Genomic DNA, 16,308 nt, shown 5'->3' with positions numbered 1-16,308 from the left:
CGCTTCGTCTCGTCCCATCAAGGCCCCGGACCGACCTCTGCTCCATCCATCACCGACTCCACCAAGCCCGCACATCCCGCCCACGCCACGCCTCCCGCACGCCTCGCCTGCCACCATTGCGACGACGACGACTTCGACCAGCCCGCGCAGGTCCTACGGAGTAGACCGCCAACAGCCCCATGGCCTATCGCGGCAAGTACTTCGAGGAGAGCGACGGCGAGGCAGACGACGAGTATGAGCGCACCGTCATCCAGAGCCCGACCTTGCCCGCCGACTATCATGACAGCTCGCCGACCGACAGCACCCACAGCACCGAGCATACCCCTACCACGTACACGCACTCGCGAGATGGGAAGAGCAGCCCCGCCGGCCTGATCACAGAGTGGACCGAAGAGCAGGTGGCCGACTTCATCTCGGATCTGGGGCTCGACCAGTACGCCGAGACCTTTATACGTAGGTGGAGCGAAACCGGTTTGTGAAGACAGCTAATAGCATGCAGACGAAGGCATCAACGGTGAAGCTCTGGTGGCCCTGCAGCATGCCGAGCTTAAGGAGATTGGCATGAATAGTGTGGGCCACCGCCTGACCGTTCTCAAGGCCGTCTACGAAACCAAGGTCAAGCAGGATGTACCTATAGACCCGGATCATTATGTGCCGCTCTGTAAGTGCCCAGGCAACTGCCATCGTGCACATTGTACTGAACATCCATCAGCTGCCGACTCTTCTGCACAAGACGCACCGGCGACGCAGGACGATCTTTCCAAGGTGATACGAGTGATTCAGGCTCGAGACGAGCGGATACAGGTCGCCGAGGCCGAGCTACGGCATCTGAAGGATGCCCTGAGTAGGGCATCGGAGGAGAATAAGCGACTTCGAGAAGAGTTCCAGGAAGAATATAGAAGGCTGCGTGAAGAGTTCCTACCGATTGCGCGCCTGCTCAAGGACAGCCAGCAACCCTTGCCTACTCCTCAGGAACATGCCGCACCTACCGCCGCGGATCAGCAGAGATCGGGCGGGCTGTCACGTAAGTTCTCTACCAAGAAGCTTTTCCTCGGATCCGCACCAAAGAACCCCTCCCCGACCATCCATGAGGGTCGGACAATGGCCGACAGCACCTCAATCGATCCTTCAGCGGCAGCGCTTGCAGCGTCCTCACACCTCACAGCGTCATTACCCGGCGGCCAGCAAATGTCGCCCAACACCGCTGGCCAACCCTCTCCGACCTCCCCCGCCTACAACCAGAATCGCACGTACAACCGCGATGTGCCTCCGCGAAGCACACTTCCCGACCACGAGAACACGCCGGCGTGGAACCAGAGCTGGGCCTCGGAAAGTACCGCTGTCGGTCGCGACTCCAGGCCGACTCCCGCCCCCCTGTCGAATCGTCCACTACGCAATAACGCACAGCCCAACGGCACAGATGACAGAGACCGCGATCCGCCATTATCCGGAAATACAATGAACGTCGCGAATCCGCCTTCGTCCGCTCCCTCTCAGCCTTCCGGCGCCCCTTCGGTCGAGATCTTCAAGTCGTTCCGTGTCTCTATCGATGACCCATGCCACAAGGTTCTGCCCGTCGCGCTGAAAAAGTACAACATCACAGCCGACTGGCGGCAATATGCTTTGTACATTGTGCATGGTGATCAGGAACGATGTCTGGGACTGAACGAAAGACCTCTGATTCTCTTCAAGCAGCTGGACAAGGAGGGCCGGAAACCCATGTTTATGCTTCGCAAGCACGCCGCTCCCGCCGAAGGACACGTCAGTACCATCGGAGGGAACGATCAAAGGAGCGTCGGCTCAGGAGGTGGAGTCGGGTGGGACGGCCAGAATAGGGGAGTTCAACTGCCTGGGGGTGTGCTTTAGGGGGGTGCAGCTCGTCGAAAGCCTTGCCATTCCGGTTCAGAAAATTCGCCACGAGGAAAATTCGGGAAGAGTGTAAGATGAGGCGTCACAATTTCCGGGGCTGTATAAGGAAGAGGTGGACCCGAGCGTAACATGTCGCTCTCATATCACAGCCGGGAAGATGGAGGGACTTGACGAGGATTGGAAAGGTCTCTGGACGGCGTCTTGTAGGACGCCATGTGGTGGAATGGTGAGTATGGGTCTTGATGGAAACGGGGTGGGCATTTGTCGGCGTTTGTGGTGCAAGGAAAATTATTTACTGGTAAGCCTCAGCGTTTCTTTACCCTTCTTCTTCCTACTGGCATGCCAAAGCCAGTATTTCCGCTTTGCGCTTCATTTTCATCTCTTCTTTTTGCATATGGGTTTCAGCGAGCGGGATTGCATGGGCCTTTTCTTTTGCTTATTCCCTTCTTCTTTTGTCTTGGTTTGTTGTATAGCGGGGGATTGGATCTATGAGGAGCCATTATATAGGTGTGTGAGATTTGAGATGGATATCTTGGTGGGGGGTTTCTGCTATATACGATGGCATCTTAGGAGGATTTTTGTGCGATTTTGAGATGGATATCTTTTTGGGGAGGGTTTTGGAGATTTACGATGGGTTTTTGAGGGGATCTGTGAGATGGTGGATATTCTTTCTTTTTTTTGGATAGTTAGGGGGGTTGTTAGGATGTTGGAGTTGATTCAGGAGGAGGAGCTTTGGATTGGGGAAGGATATCTCGCAGATGGAGGCTTCAGGTGATGGGGTAGCTAGGGGATTGGATTGGTGGAAGGGGGAATAGATGCCATCGGTTGTCGACGAGTTTTGAGGTTTTTTGCATATCCGTGTGATGCCCTGTTCCCGGCGTCCCTTTTCGCACTGCTTTCGTGCGGTTTTGGCTTCCGACGTTGCCGTTTCTGGGTTGCCATCGAGTTGCATGTCGACTTCTTGTTGAGTCCTCCGTTTCGTGTGCCGTGTCCCCGATGGATTGGGTAGAGTTTCAGGGCTCGGGACGTGCGAGGTTAACGGGTGTGATGAAGCTGGGATACCGACTACATGTACAGATGTACACCACATAGAGTGTAACCAACTAAGGGAAGAGAGTATGAACAGTTTTTAAGGTTTCTAAAATTTATCCTAGGGCAATTAGAGCAACACTACTATTGGCCTTTATCTTATAACACTAAAGCTATAACGACGAATCCCATGAGTTGTAAGACATAGAGCAAGACCACAGAAACATCTTGTAGAACTTGATTACCACATGAAGCCTAGCGCGAGTTATAATACCTTCCTTTATCGATAAACTCCGAGACGTCATCTTAAAGGTGCCAGCGGAGCTCCGAGGTTCCTCCTCCAAAACAACCTCTGCCTGCTTCTCGACCTTACGATAATTCCCCATATGAACTTCATTGCAGCTGCTTTCCAACGTAGCTCTCCCCGCACTTTTCTGAACTCCAAATTTACGGTCTGTCTGACGCCCATCTTATTAATGTCGTGCCGTAGCTCACACCCTAAAGGCACCGACACTCCTGCGCGCCATGCACGTCCAATCGATTCCCATGTGTACGACGACTAATAATTGCATTTAAGATCAGATATTAATGTAGAGCAGGGGAGGGGACGGGGAACAACTACGCATACCTCGTAACGGACGACAAGTCGAGAGAATCCGTCATCATTGACCCCGCACACCCGCCGGAGTAGGTGTAACGACCGGATCACGTTTGAAATACATGGGCACTTACAAGGGCGTGTAGAGTGCTACCCGTGCTCAAGCAGAAGACCGAAAGCGGGGATATCAAGCTCACGAATATCATCAACACGCACCAGTAAGCTTCCTCTCATTCACTCTATTTTCGAAAACACAACACCACTCACAACAACCAGCCACCATGACCACGCCGGCGGGAACGAAGAAATCGTAAGCCCCAACCCCAAAACCCCCAACACATACACACATAGATTCCCATACGCCACTCACACCCTCCCCAGCTCAAGCACTTCCCCGTCCCCATAATCGGCGGCAAGGACTGCAAGCGCGTCACCACGACGCCCCCGCACAACTCGACCTTCACCATCGGCGCCATCAAAGTCACCGCCCTGCACACCCCCTGCCACACGCAGGACAGCATCTGCTACTTCATGGAAGACGGACCCCAACGCGCTGTCTTCACGGGCGACACCCTCTTCATCGGCGGCTGCGGGCGCTTCTTCGAGGGCAACGCCAGCGAGATGCATCGCGCGTTGAATGAAGTCCTTGCGGGCCTGCCGGACGATACAAAGGTGTACCCGGGACACGAGTATACGAAGGGGAATGTCAAGTTTGCGAAAACGGTGGTGGGAGAAGGGGACGATGAGGCGGTGCGGAGACTGGATAGGTATAGTCTGGAGAATAAGGAGACGCAGGGGAAGTTTACCATTGGGGACGAGAAGGTTAGTTGGGATTGATCTGTTAGAGGTCGCTGTTGGAATGGCGTGTCTGTGTGCTAACTGGGATTGCGCAGAAACATAACGTCTTCATGAGGGTCAACGATCCGGCGATTCAGAAGGTGGTGGGGCTCAGCGATCCCGTCGAGGTCATGGGCGCGCTGAGGCGGATGAAGGATAATTCGTAGGGTAGTGATGAAGGGGTGCGGAATCTGAGCAATATAGTCCATCTACTTGATTGCATTGAAGCAAATGCTTCACCTTGAGCGCCTTCCGGTTCATCCACATGATCTTTCGAGCACGCATGCGTAAAGTTTTCTTGCCTCTCATCGTCCGCTGTCCCGTCTTATTATAGCCAAGTTGGTATCCCAGGTATAACCAGCCTTACTGCGGCTTTTCACGTCCGATTGAACATCTGGCTGCAATTCCTCCATAGGTGGAATTACCTACCTAGCACCAGTTAACTTCCTACGACTTAATAATGCGACGGGTAGAAATTCCTTTCTAAATATACTACTACACGCGGAGGCAAGCGACAAAGCTAATTGCAGGACCTCCTATATTGCTGCGCTTGCTAGCTATTTAGATTAGAAGCAGAAAACAGCGTTACAGAGGAAGTGCAGGGGGTTGTTCAGTCGGGTGTGACTAGAGGCAGTACTGTGTAAAGCACCGTGCTCTAGTGGCGTAAATCAGACTGTGTCCAATCGAGTTACTTGAATTAGGTAATCTAACTCAGAGCAGCGGTACAATGGGTTGTCTAGTCGGATGCGAGAGGGTGCAACGTGATCAGTTCTTTTTTTAACAAAAAAGATCAAAAGGAAGCAAAAAGAATTGATCACGGCAGGATTCGAACCTGCGATCTTCTGATTCGTAGTCAGACGCCTTGCCATTGGGCCACGTGACCATTTTGTTTTCTTATTATAACTTATTCCCAATCAGAATATTTATATAGTTAGGAGCTCAACTCTTAAAAGATGTTTCAAAGTTCCTACTATCCTGCATGGGTACGTCTGTCATTTGTGGTTGACGAGCTCGCAAAGGAAGTGTAATATCCTGACATATAAGTGAAGATCAATGAAAATATGCAATCTGTAGCCCCTGATCGCACGGAGCAACTTAGTTACGGAGCATACGCACCGTTCCCCATGCCACCATCCCATAAACCTATAAGCAGATCCAAGGGAAGCGTGAAGAAAGAAAAACCATAGAAAAAAAATACTCCGTAAGCCGTGCGAGCTCCTCATTCCGCCTTCCTTAAGAGAAAAAAATGATCCTGGTACTCCGTAAGCTGTGAGAGCTCCTCATTCCGCCTTTGTCAAAGAGTAAAAAACTGATCCTCCTGCGATAAATGCCCCAAATACCAACCAATTCGCAATATCACATAAACCGAAATATCCAAATACCATAAACCAACCAAAGAACCGTATAAAAAAGCTCGACTCCTGTCTCAAGCCGCTCAAATGGAGCGCTCCGAGTGATAGGTGGATATCCTCCGTTTCCGCTTCTCATCTCCGCTGTACGTTCAAGATCAAGTAGCGAGCATCTGAGCCCCTAATCCGCTTTGCGCTTCTTGGAGAGCGTTACGGGTCTAGAGTCATCCTTGAGATCTTTCCACTTCTTCCCTGCATTACGGACCTCCTTTTCCTCCTCCACATCGTAGAATTCGTTCTTGCGACAATGCTTGTATTGGCACTCTTTCCAGAACCCCTTCCCTTGTGCATTCTTCTCTTTGATCAACTTGTCCACCTCTTTCAGGGGCATGCCCTTGGGCCTGTGCCAAAGTTCACCAGTTTGCATGTTCTTCCAGATGGTACCCTCATACCAACTGGACAATGCAATGTTGTCGGCGACTGGTTTCATCGACCACTCGACCTCATCATCCTCTTCCGGTTCGTATCGTTCGATTCCCTTTAATTTCTTCTCTGGCACATTCTGCACGGCATTTCCATCTTGACGCTGAAGTCGACGTTAGCTTTGAGTCCCTCAAGTTAGAGCCGCTCAATGGAGCAATACGTACTATACGGTGTAGCATGGCGTCTATTCGAGTTTTGCGACTGACGCGATTCTTTGAGAAGCGTGGATCAGCTAAGACACCCTTCATTTGCTCTTCAGTGGAAACGCCTGGAATGATAACTCGGTTCCCATCTTCGTCCATTGTGTCGCCGACCCCACTTCCGAGTTCGGTCCAGTCACTCTCGTATTCTGTTTCATCTTCTTTTTCAGGCTCGGTCTTCCCCGACTTGTCTCCTGGCTGGCTTCGATCGGAATTGGTTGAGCCGCTTTCATCCGAGTCAGATGCGGAGTCACTATCGCTTTTGCCGGCGTCAGGGTCATAATCTCCATCTTCCGGGTTGTCATCACTGGCAACGTCAGAGGAAGCAGCTGTGGAATGTTGAGAGCCGCTCATTGCATCGTTTTCTTCCTAAATCATGTTAATTGGAACTGTCATTGAAGGTCAGATGAATGCAGACTCGTACCTCAGCGCCATCTTGGTCATAATCCCCATCTTCCGAGTTCTCATCACTGGCAACGTCACAGGGAGCAGCTGTGGAACGTTGAGAGCCGCTCATTTCATCGTGTTCCTCCTAAATCATGTTTATTGGAACCGTCTTTGAGGGTCAGATGAATGCAGACTCATACCTCAGCGCCATCTTGATCATCATCCCCATCTTCCCGATTTTCCTCGCTGGCGACCTCGGGGCAAGCAGCTGTGGACCGTAGAGAGCCGCTCACCGCATCGTATTCACCGTAAATGGTGTTATTCGAACTGTTTTTGAGGGTCGGATGAGTGCAGACTCGTACCTCGACGTCACCTTTTGATTCCTCGTCCATTTCGTTCTCCTGGTTTAGTCAATAATCGCGTCAAGTAATTGAAATGACCGACGACATCATACATCCACAGGGATAGCCGCGAGGTGAGCTTCTAACTCCTCCCCGGCAGGCACTGGAGTCTCAAAGTCTAAGGTTCCGCCCTCTCCACTGCCCAGCGCGTGCTCGGCGGCCACTGGTGTAGGTAACTTCTCCATCAAACACGTCGAAAGTGGTGAAATATGAGGCTGCGGGAGGGATCAAATGAGCCGCTAGAACATGGTAAGTCATATGGGATAGCTCACTTGGTTGGTTGTCACCGTGTGGTCTTCGCTGGGGCGGGTGGTGACGATGGGAAAGTCCTGTTCAATGGATAAATATGAGATATATGTAAGACCAACGGCGTGTTTTCTCTTACTTCGCTGTCCGACGGACCACTACGACTGTTCTTAGTTGTTTTTGATGGCTGTGGGAGAGGTAAGTATAAGTTTGAGCGGCTAAAGCGTGATGGCGAAGGCACTGACGGATGTCGTCTTTCCTGCGGGAGTGAGACCCTCCTTATCGGAATCTTCATAATCGAAGCTGGGCATGCCATATAGCCAGCTCGTTTGAGTGGCAGACCGGAATAAACTTCTCATTTTCGTGGGAGATAGGGATAGTTCGCTGCTTGAAAAAGAATATACGAGGGGCCGTGTTCTGAACGATGAAGTTGAGGTGTTGTTAGAGAAAAGCGATGAAGCGTGCACATTTGAGAAGTGTGGAGGTAAAAGAAGAGGGATTGGAAGTCTAGAGACTTTTAGAAGACATCCGTTCACTACCACACACCGCAAGGCGGCCGATGTTACACAAAGGCTTGGCATTGCTGTTCGCCTACACAGAATCTCTCACTTACCTACACATCCACAACTGCAATTCCTTCCGCTTTGGACCTTGAGCGTATTGCATCTGCATGGTTATAGGAAAGATGCCATTCAACGCGCGAGCGTTCTCACGAGCGCACCAGCGACTGGTCAATTCAGCACCTGACCGAAATGCCGAACCCAACAATGAGGAGCTCACTGAAAACGAACGTTCCGCTCACGAGAAGAGATTTCTCATACCGTTCACGTCAAAGATTCACAGCGGGAGAACGGTTTTCGACAAAGTGGTCACAACCCAGCATGATCATGCAAGTTCTACCACGAGGAGGAAAAGAAAGCGCTCCCACAAGGACGATTTCATCAAAAACTTACCCGACGACGATGAGCGAGAAGAAAGATGGAAGCTTCAGCCATTTGAGGAAGGTGACCTACCCCCGCGTCCTGGCCCAGGCCTCTTGACATATAAGGATGGGACCATGGTACTCGTTCATGAGTGGCTCGGCAAAGAGAGGGATGAAATGATAGTAAGTTTGTTGACAGGATTGAGCGGCTAATGACTGACGTACGATGTAGGAACTGCTCCACAACCCTGAACGCTGCCAAAAGATCGCGTCCCTGCCCCATCTGGACCCACACTGTAGGCTGCACCCATGGCAGCAGACAGGCGCATGGAAAAGCTTCGTCTCGTGTCAAGGGCCTATGAGAGGTGTCATGAACGTCAGTAAGATGGGCACTGGAAAGACTCGGGAGACATTGGTCATGCTTGAGTATGCAAGGACTGTCGCCAAAGTCCCTGGAAGCTTCGACCTTGTGCTCACGCCACGGAGCTGCATCGGTCAATGGGTGCAGGAAGTCGAGCAGACATTTGCTCCGGTAAGTGAGCTCCTATAGATGTATCCTTCATGTGTCTAACCGTAGTAGGGCAAACGGCCACGCGTTTTCGTCCTAAGGAACCCTCGAACCACCGCAGGTGACCTCCTTAGGTTCGACGCGGATATTGTCATCACAACCTACCATTTTCTGTTCAAGCAGGCGTGGAGATTGAAGAAATACCTCAATTACATACGCCTCATCCAGGAAGTAGGATCTGAAAAGGCCCTGCAATTGGCAAAGGAGAAGCGGTGGCCCGCTGAGCGGCCAATCCTCTCCCTGTATTCTGCTATTTTCAAAGGTAACCCTTTCCGCCACGTGGTCTGCGACGAAGCCCACATGGTCAAGAACTCACACGGTAAACATCACAAAGCTATACGTGCTCTTTTCTACAATGCTATCGTCCTTATTACTGGTACACCTTTTCCAAACAGGCTCTTTGACGGCTTCGCATATATCGACCTGCTACCTAATGAGCCCTTCCATGGAGTGGAAGATATCGAACGTATTTTTGGAAACGACGAATTCCACACCGGTCTTGGAACTCTGCAACCTACCCGACTGGCGCGGTTCACGAAGTTCTTTATGAGTTTCAGCTACGGCAACACCAATGAGCAGCTTAAACTTCCGCCGTGCAAGCAGGAACAGGTTCTCTTCACTCTAAACGAAGAAATTGAGGTTCGGGTTGCCTTCTACGTGCAGAGAATCGTAGATATGATCTCCCGTGCGGAACGAAGCCTTTCTAGCATTGGTCAGGAAGGCGAACACTCCGAGATCATGCAGATGATCTCCAAGGCCAGATCTCTCGCTTTCGTGGACAGCTTCGTAACGGAGGAGACCCCTGAAAGAATTGGAATGATGAAGCAGACGATGCAACGACTGCGCAAAATACACCGTGAACAGCTGAAAAAGACGCCTGAAGAGAGCTCAGAGGACCTGCCAGAGTGGGCGCACATAGGAAAGGAGCTCTTGCAACGCATGGAAGCTTCCGAACCAGTAAGCCATCATGAGCTCCTTGCCTTCACGGAGTCGTATATGGATTGGGCAAAAGACAAGGACGTGATCTCGGAAAGGAAACAGTTCGTAGAGGAATTGCAACGGAAGGGGATTGAAATTCCTAAAGTAGCACGAATGAAAAAAAAAAAGAACACCACCTCCTCGAGAAAGCGGCTCAATGCAAACACGGACGACGACGGGTCGGATGTCGAGGATGAAGCAGAGGAGGAAATCGCGCAGATGGATATGTCCGAGGTATTGCTGCGAGATGAAGTCAGGGACGAGCCAAAATCGGGAAAGAAGAGCAGCAAGGAAGCTGAAAAAAGAGCCACCTTCAAGAAGGAGCTAGCAGCAAGCGACCTCAACGACTTGGTATCGGAGCGAGTCGCAGCGGTCATCCAAAAGTTCAATGAGATTCGAGCCGCTCATCCCGAGGATAAAATCATTATCTGGTCGACCTCTGTGAAGTTCTTGGACGTTTTGGCGGAAGTGCTCTCGCGGGACGAATCTGGTAGGGCCGGAGTGAACTGCTACCAGTTTGATGGCAAGCTCGATGATATAGAACGGAGCGTGACCTTGAAAGACTTCAAGGAGGCACCACCAAGTCGACCGCTCCTCACATCTACTGGTGCCGGCGGCAATGGACTGAATCTCACTTGTGCGAACCAGGTGATACTGTGTGAGCCCCTTTGGAACGCACAGGACGAGCAACAGGTCATTGACCGTTGTCACCGGCAACCTCAAGCAAAGACGGTATACGTTTATCGAATTTTTGGGGCGAATTCGGCCATTGATATCATGACGGAGAAGGCGAAAAGGAGGAAATGGGCGCAGATCAAGCCGGTCATGGAGCAGCTCCGCAGGAGCGAGGGGGTGAAGTTGCGGATTCCAAAAATAGCTAAATGGTACTGTTCGTTGAGGGACCTAAGCCTGGATGAGTAGGGCCTAGTTCCGCCAGACACTTCTTCTCGAATGAGCGGCTTTACAGTTAGCGGAGGACAATGAAGGGGGAGTTATGCAAATGTTCTATCAAATCTTATCAACTTTCATTTCATCGGTAACAGCAATGTGAAGCTTCAAGATATGACGCATCGCCGCACTCGAAATACGCGGAAGCGTTCGTGAGTAAGCTGGTCAAGAACGTCGATGATACCTAAGTATAAAGAGTCGAAGACAGGACATTCACTACACCAAACATCGTACTCCAATGGAAAACATCACCTGAACAGGCAAGTATATATAGATGCACAGTATATTCTGTGATGTAATCAGAGCCAACATCAATTATGGAAATTCTAACTAGCTATCCACCCTGAAACCCCATGTATGAAGCTGATTAGCACGAGCAAATGCATCTAAATGCTGCCCAGCTATCCACCCTGCCCTTCCCACAAGGTAATTAGTGCGAACGGAAGTATGTATCTGTTAACGACTTATCCACCGCTCATGTCCTAATTCCATATAACGGCAAACATGATTGTGAAGCGCATCCTGTGTGTATTCTGGCGGGAGCTATAGGGGCTCAATCATCGTCGTTGTATGCGGAATTGAGCTCCTCAGGATGAGCTCGCTGAAGGTGTGGAATGACTTTACGCCTGTGGAACTTCTTGTTGCACACAAAACACTCAACCGAGGTTCCTGGCTGGGCCTTGAGAGCCCTTTGCAGCTGCGCGAGCCTTGTATGCGTGTTTCCTTTTAGGTGAGCGTCTAGTTTCCACATGGTGTAAGTTCGTGTTTTCTCTTCCACGGTCCTGGTAAGGTCGATCTGGCAGAGAAAGCAGGTTAAATTGCTGGTCTGGCTGGCAGCCTTAGACAACGCAACCTACAAGGTATGCATTAGTTTTGTTATTTGGCAGAGAAGGGGACGAGTCATACCTTGTTCATCAACCCCGCAACGAGGGCCCTTTGTCTCTCGGCCGGCGTCCCTTCCCTGGCCATTCCATCGTCCCTATCAAGCTCCATTTCTACTTGCTCAGGGAGCTCCTCCCACTCTTCCGGTTCAAGCCGTGAGCCTGCGAGGAGCTCATCCTCCTCAAGAAGATCGCTGTCATCACCATCGTTTTGCGCCTCCCTGCCATCTTCATCCTCTGCCTCTTCTCTGTCGGCGTCCCTCGCTAACTGAGCCACATTCTCCAGTATCTGTGCTTGTGCTGCCTGCAGGTTGTTCTGAGCCGCTTGGTGGTTCTCGTGGATTGATTTCGGCGGAGCCCCTTTCCCGTACGTAGCATTTGCTTTTGAGCCGCTTACTCTCAACTGAGAGTGTTGTTCTTGTTTGATTGATTCAAGTATAGATCGTCGAAGCCTTCTCCGTATCTCCCTCCGACCTTTCTTGCGCTCATAAACAGCTCGATTGAGCTGCTCTAGGAGCTCATTTTCCGAGTTCTCGATTAACACCGCCTTGAGAGTGCCGGTGTTCATGCCCCAGCCCCGGGCGTCGAGTGGGAGTGTATCCCTTATGCATCTCACAACATTCTGACATGTATTAGCATGGCAACACGAAGTCATTGAGCTGCTCGATACTTACCTCCACGGCTTCATCCAGTTTCCTCCACGCTTCGTCGGACATGGTAGCTTCTTCGACGCGAGCCTCCAGTGTTTCCTTCAGACCTGCCGCCGTGTCACCGTCGCCGAACCTTGATATGACAGCCTGACGGAACAGCGCAGCTACTTCTTCGGTCGTTAACCCTTGCTCCTGTAGGCGGAACGCAGTGATGTCTACGTCCGCAAATCCTCGATGCGCGTAGGCATAAAGGCTACTCCCGTCTGGTCTATGGTTGGCCAATTCTCGCGCTGACTCACTACCGACTCTCCGCTTCGTCTCAGAAATAGCGGCTCGTCTCAGAGAATACATTGTGTTGCGTTGAAAAAGACCAACGTCGATACACATGTCCCCAAGCTTGGGGTTCAGCGCGTTCTCCTTCATGGGGGTATCCAGAAGCAACCTCCTCCCTTGCACATCAACTGCAACAAAGACAGCTTGCTCGTCAACATCCGGATTCTTACGGAGATAGACGTGATCGTCATGCCATATCATATCCCACGGGTCCACGAACAAGCCTCGAAGGTATGCGAGACCAAGGAGTAGCGATGCAAGGTCTAAATGATTGCGGTTGCCGGTTGTTGGGATGAATGTAAAGTCTCGCGATCCTACAAAGAGTGTCAGATATTTTAAGCAGCTCAAACCAGACAGAACGACTGTAATACTAACCATACAACATGTTGCGGGTGTATGGATTCCGTTGGCCTTTAAGGAAGTGAAAAGTGACAGTGGCGCCGATTCCGCCTTCAAATCTCCTGAAGTGTATGTCTCGCCAGCGCAACGTCTCATCCTCTGGCCGTACCCCATCATATCCGACCTTGCTACCCTTAGAGTAACCGGGTGCAACGGTGAAAGATCCGGGCCGTGATCCGGTAATATAAGCTAGAATCCAGGCGACATAGTGCTGGTACCAGTTCAGAAAGCCTGGCTTCTGAGCCTTCTTATCCAACTCCTCCCAGAACAACGTCAACTCGCAGTCCGTGAGCTCAAACTTTAGTCGTTTAGCCGTATTGAGAGAGTTGTTGTGAGCGACCATGTGTATGTGAGCATGGAGCTCACGGTGCCATTGGTGATAGATTCTGCCAAAATCGGGCGTTCTGCGGACGGCGTGCCAATAAATGGCATCTTTAAAATGCCACAAGGACGACACAGTGGGGAGAGATCCTGACCTACCCTTTATGAGAAGCGGGAGGTAGCTGATATAGAGCTTGCAGTATTCAAGCAGCTTATCTGTGGCCCATACATCTGCAGGGTTATCGAGTCCTTCGGCCTGCGTAATCAGGTACTCAAAGTTCTTCTGAGCAACCTCTCGCCGTTTCCTTACTGCCGGCCCGCATGGATCGTAGAACTTGCTCCGTCGTCCTTCCTCTTTGAGCCGCTCAAGGAGCTCCTGATCATGCAACACCTTCTGCATGCTCGCCAGCATGCGAGAGTGAGGTAGCGCCACTTTCGGAGGCATGAGGAACGGTAATGATCACTGCTTTCGGGCGAAGAGGTGGCGATGAATGCGAGGCGTTGACGGACGTGAGAATGGAGGTGGAGGCCAGAGAATGGAGCCCTTTCCGGATGAGAGGAAAACGGAAGCGCTTCCCTTGCGCGTCTCTCAGGGTTGAGCCGCTCTCCTGATTGGTACGGGATTTCTGGGGGTCTTAAGAAACCAGTGTACTAGAGCTGCTTTTAAAAGAGCAGCTCTACTAGTGTCGTATGAGGGTAACGAACGGTAACGAGCAAGTGAGAGTAGTGCACGTGGGTTACAGAATATCGGATTGGCATTACAGCGCGATGCGGGATGAGACGACAGTACAACAAAGAGAGCGTGGAAGAGATGAAGGGAGTGTGGAAGAGAAGCATGAGCGAGGAAGGAGGGTTGCGGTGCCGCGTGCCCTGCTGTGTTGTTGAGGAAGGAGCGGTCTAGCGCCGTTCCGACCTCACGACCGTCCACCCGTCGGCGACTCGCACTCTTCATTAACAACCCCACAGCTGCTTTGCTCTGCCAATCGAAGCCGTCCAAAAGCTGGAGCCATCCACAAGGAAATCAAACGCGTCACTTTTTTCCTATCACCTTGAAGGAGCTCTATCATCGCACCTACCGACAGTGACATTGGAATATGAAGCTCACTGGTTTTGAGCAGCTCAGCAAGAAGGCTCAAGCGGCGGAGATAAAGAGGATCAGCAAGGAAAAGAGAATATCCGTCCCATGCTCGGGTACGAAAGCCGAACTGAAACAGAAGTACAAGGAACTGCTCGAGAAATATGAGGAGCTCAAGGTGAGGCGTTGAGGAAAAGGGTGTCTTGGGCACTGGTTCTAATTTTGAGCAGGACGAAGAACCAATTGTTGCCACCAGTGAGACCACAACCCTGTCCGAATCATGGACCCGCATATCCACTCGGAAAGGACATCCCGTATCCACGATTGCGTCTAAATGCTTAGAAGTTTTGGGGTGCCGCATCTACCACCCAGTCGCAGATGAGCCCGAAGACACAGAGGTGGAGGACGCTCGAACTGCTCACTTACAACCCATCCTGACCGCTATCACACGAATATGCAAATTCATCGAGTGCATGCCTCCCACCTCCGACGCTGCGCTAAACTTGACGGTATTGCGAAACGAAGTCACTGTGAACATCAACGAAGGCCAACTGGAGACAGGGGACGCGCCATTGAGCGGCTTGGACGAACTACTTAAAGCCATGGATTTCACAGGGGAGGGAGCAGAGCGGGTTCCTGGGCAAACGGAGGAGACGGTTCCCTCAGACGTACCTCTTCTGAAGTCTGATATGGATACAATCAGATGCTGTTTGAATGAGCGGCTCATGAACTGGGTCTCGTCCTTCCCAGCAGCGAGCGTGGAAGAAGCACAATGGCCGAAAGACTTTTCGGAGAAGGAAAAGGATGCAATCCGTGCCTACTGTAGGGAGAAGATGGATGAGTATCCGGGGCCGTGGGATGCATGGGACGCTGCACAACCAGAGGCGGAACTACTCGCCTTCATCAAAGCGATCATGGGGGATGAGGGATTTCCAGCGGCTGCAGAGCGGACGAGAAGCGTACTTACCCTCCGAAACATTATATCAAATCTGCGGCAAGAGTTCAAGTCACAGAGTGTCAAGCAATTGGCGGGCAAGAAAAGGGCGGGCAAGGCACAAGGTAAGAAGGGTAAGAAAAGGAAGAGTGATGAGGGGGTGGTTGGGAGCTCTGGCGGAGAAAGCGAGGCAGAATATGTTCTGGAAGACGAAAGCGATGAGGAGTAGTCAGGTTGCGAGCTACATGATTTATCTGTCCTGATACTACGCCAGACGGACTCAATGAAAGCACCTTCGCATATGATAATCGAGCAGCTCAATGGGTATGCATGATAGCATGTTCACCAAATCCTGTGCAGTGAACTGAGAGTGCACCTCCGTCAGCCCGACTCACGCATCACCATGATCCTCATCCATGACATCTTCTTCTCCGTCCGCATCACTGCCACCACTGTACTGCCTCTCCAACGCCTCAAGCTCCTCAACGTAGGAGGTGAGCTTCTTCTCAGCCCTGCTGTAATGATCCAGGAGCGCATGAGACATATAGCTCAGAGCATCGTTCATAAGCAAGATAACCTCGTCACGGTCGGTCGTGGCTACTAGCTTATCCATAATCTTGTCAAGATCCAACGAAGAACTGGGTGGCCCAGTGACAAACCGAAGGCGGTCAGAGTCGGCCTTAAGCTCCTCATTCAACGCTCTAATCTTGCGGAGATGCGTCGTAACGAACACATGGCAGAAGTCCCTGGTTTCATCGGCATCGAGGTCGTCTTCGGGGTAGGTTGCTTCACGAACCGGCGTGAAGATTATTGCCGCCGAGATTGCATCTTCCAAGATTCTGGCGAATTCCGTCTTGTCCATAGTGTCAATATTGGCCTCCGATCCATCACGCCCCCATC

At 51.4% G+C, this 16,308-nt stretch overlaps 7 protein-coding genes and 1 non-coding gene across 8 annotated transcripts; 5 read left to right on the top strand and 3 right to left on the bottom strand.

Annotated features, from left to right (window-relative positions):
• The first annotated feature begins 19 nt into the window (after nt 1-19).
• On the top strand, nt 20-1,946 carry EI97DRAFT_106123 (RA-domain-containing protein). Its single transcript, XM_033792933.1, has 3 exons — nt 20-453; nt 500-661; nt 713-1,946. The coding sequence occupies exons 1-3, from the start codon at nt 180-182 to the stop codon at nt 1,864-1,866; spliced, it is 1,590 nt and encodes a 529-aa protein (XP_033657496.1). The 5' UTR covers nt 20-179; the 3' UTR covers nt 1,867-1,946.
• Nucleotides 1,947-2,604, top strand: EI97DRAFT_106143 (uncharacterized protein). Its single transcript, XM_033792934.1, has 2 exons — nt 1,947-2,386; nt 2,457-2,604. Exons 1-2 carry the CDS (start codon nt 2,027-2,029, stop codon nt 2,553-2,555), a joined length of 459 nt encoding a protein of 152 aa, XP_033657495.1. The 5' UTR covers nt 1,947-2,026; the 3' UTR covers nt 2,556-2,604.
• An 819-nt stretch (nt 2,605-3,423) lies between these two features.
• On the top strand, nt 3,424-4,611 carry EI97DRAFT_498259 (Metallo-hydrolase/oxidoreductase; the record flags this gene model as incomplete). Its single annotated transcript, XM_033802544.1, has 6 exons — nt 3,424-3,448; nt 3,498-3,585; nt 3,643-3,714; nt 3,773-3,806; nt 3,878-4,318; nt 4,390-4,611. The coding sequence occupies 6 exons, from the start codon at nt 3,424-3,426 to the stop codon at nt 4,498-4,500; spliced, it is 771 nt and encodes a 256-aa protein (XP_033657494.1). The 3' UTR covers nt 4,501-4,611.
• A 533-nt stretch (nt 4,612-5,144) lies between these two features.
• Nucleotides 5,145-5,216, bottom strand: EI97DRAFT_t13. The gene has a single exon. It is a non-coding gene; the product is annotated as a tRNA-Arg (tRNA).
• Nucleotides 5,217-5,863: 647 nt separating this feature from the next.
• EI97DRAFT_454896 (uncharacterized protein) lies at nt 5,864-7,710 on the bottom strand (the record flags this gene model as incomplete). Its single annotated transcript, XM_033800590.1, has 8 exons — nt 5,864-6,268; nt 6,330-6,734; nt 6,790-6,897; nt 6,953-7,153; nt 7,207-7,368; nt 7,426-7,482; nt 7,539-7,586; nt 7,645-7,710. 8 exons carry the CDS (start codon nt 7,708-7,710, stop codon nt 5,864-5,866), a joined length of 1,452 nt encoding a protein of 483 aa, XP_033657493.1.
• Nucleotides 7,711-8,031: 321 nt separating this feature from the next.
• On the top strand, nt 8,032-10,856 carry EI97DRAFT_477463 (P-loop containing nucleoside triphosphate hydrolase protein). The gene is made up of 3 exons (XM_033801963.1): nt 8,032-8,504; nt 8,554-8,853; nt 8,902-10,856. Exons 1-3 carry the CDS (start codon nt 8,070-8,072, stop codon nt 10,786-10,788), a joined length of 2,622 nt encoding a protein of 873 aa, XP_033657492.1. The 5' UTR covers nt 8,032-8,069; the 3' UTR covers nt 10,789-10,856.
• Nucleotides 10,857-11,368: 512 nt separating this feature from the next.
• On the bottom strand, nt 11,369-13,844 carry EI97DRAFT_477460 (uncharacterized protein; the record flags this gene model as incomplete). The annotated part of the gene is made up of 4 exons (XM_033801962.1): nt 11,369-11,668; nt 11,722-12,318; nt 12,371-12,993; nt 13,055-13,844. The coding sequence occupies 4 exons, from the start codon at nt 13,842-13,844 to the stop codon at nt 11,369-11,371; spliced, it is 2,310 nt and encodes a 769-aa protein (XP_033657491.1).
• Nucleotides 13,845-14,493: 649 nt separating this feature from the next.
• EI97DRAFT_454893 (uncharacterized protein) lies at nt 14,494-15,637 on the top strand (the record flags this gene model as incomplete). The annotated part of the gene is made up of 2 exons (XM_033800589.1): nt 14,494-14,652; nt 14,705-15,637. The coding sequence occupies 2 exons, from the start codon at nt 14,494-14,496 to the stop codon at nt 15,635-15,637; spliced, it is 1,092 nt and encodes a 363-aa protein (XP_033657490.1).
• Nucleotides 15,638-16,308: the final 671 nt, after the last annotated feature.

This window comes from Westerdykella ornata, assembly GCF_010094085.1.
Source record: "Westerdykella ornata strain CBS 379.55 unplaced genomic scaffold EI97scaffold_2, whole genome shotgun sequence".
Classification (NCBI taxonomy): domain Eukaryota; kingdom Fungi; phylum Ascomycota; class Dothideomycetes; order Pleosporales; family Sporormiaceae; genus Westerdykella; species Westerdykella ornata.
This window is presented reverse-complemented; position numbering and strand designations above follow the sequence as displayed.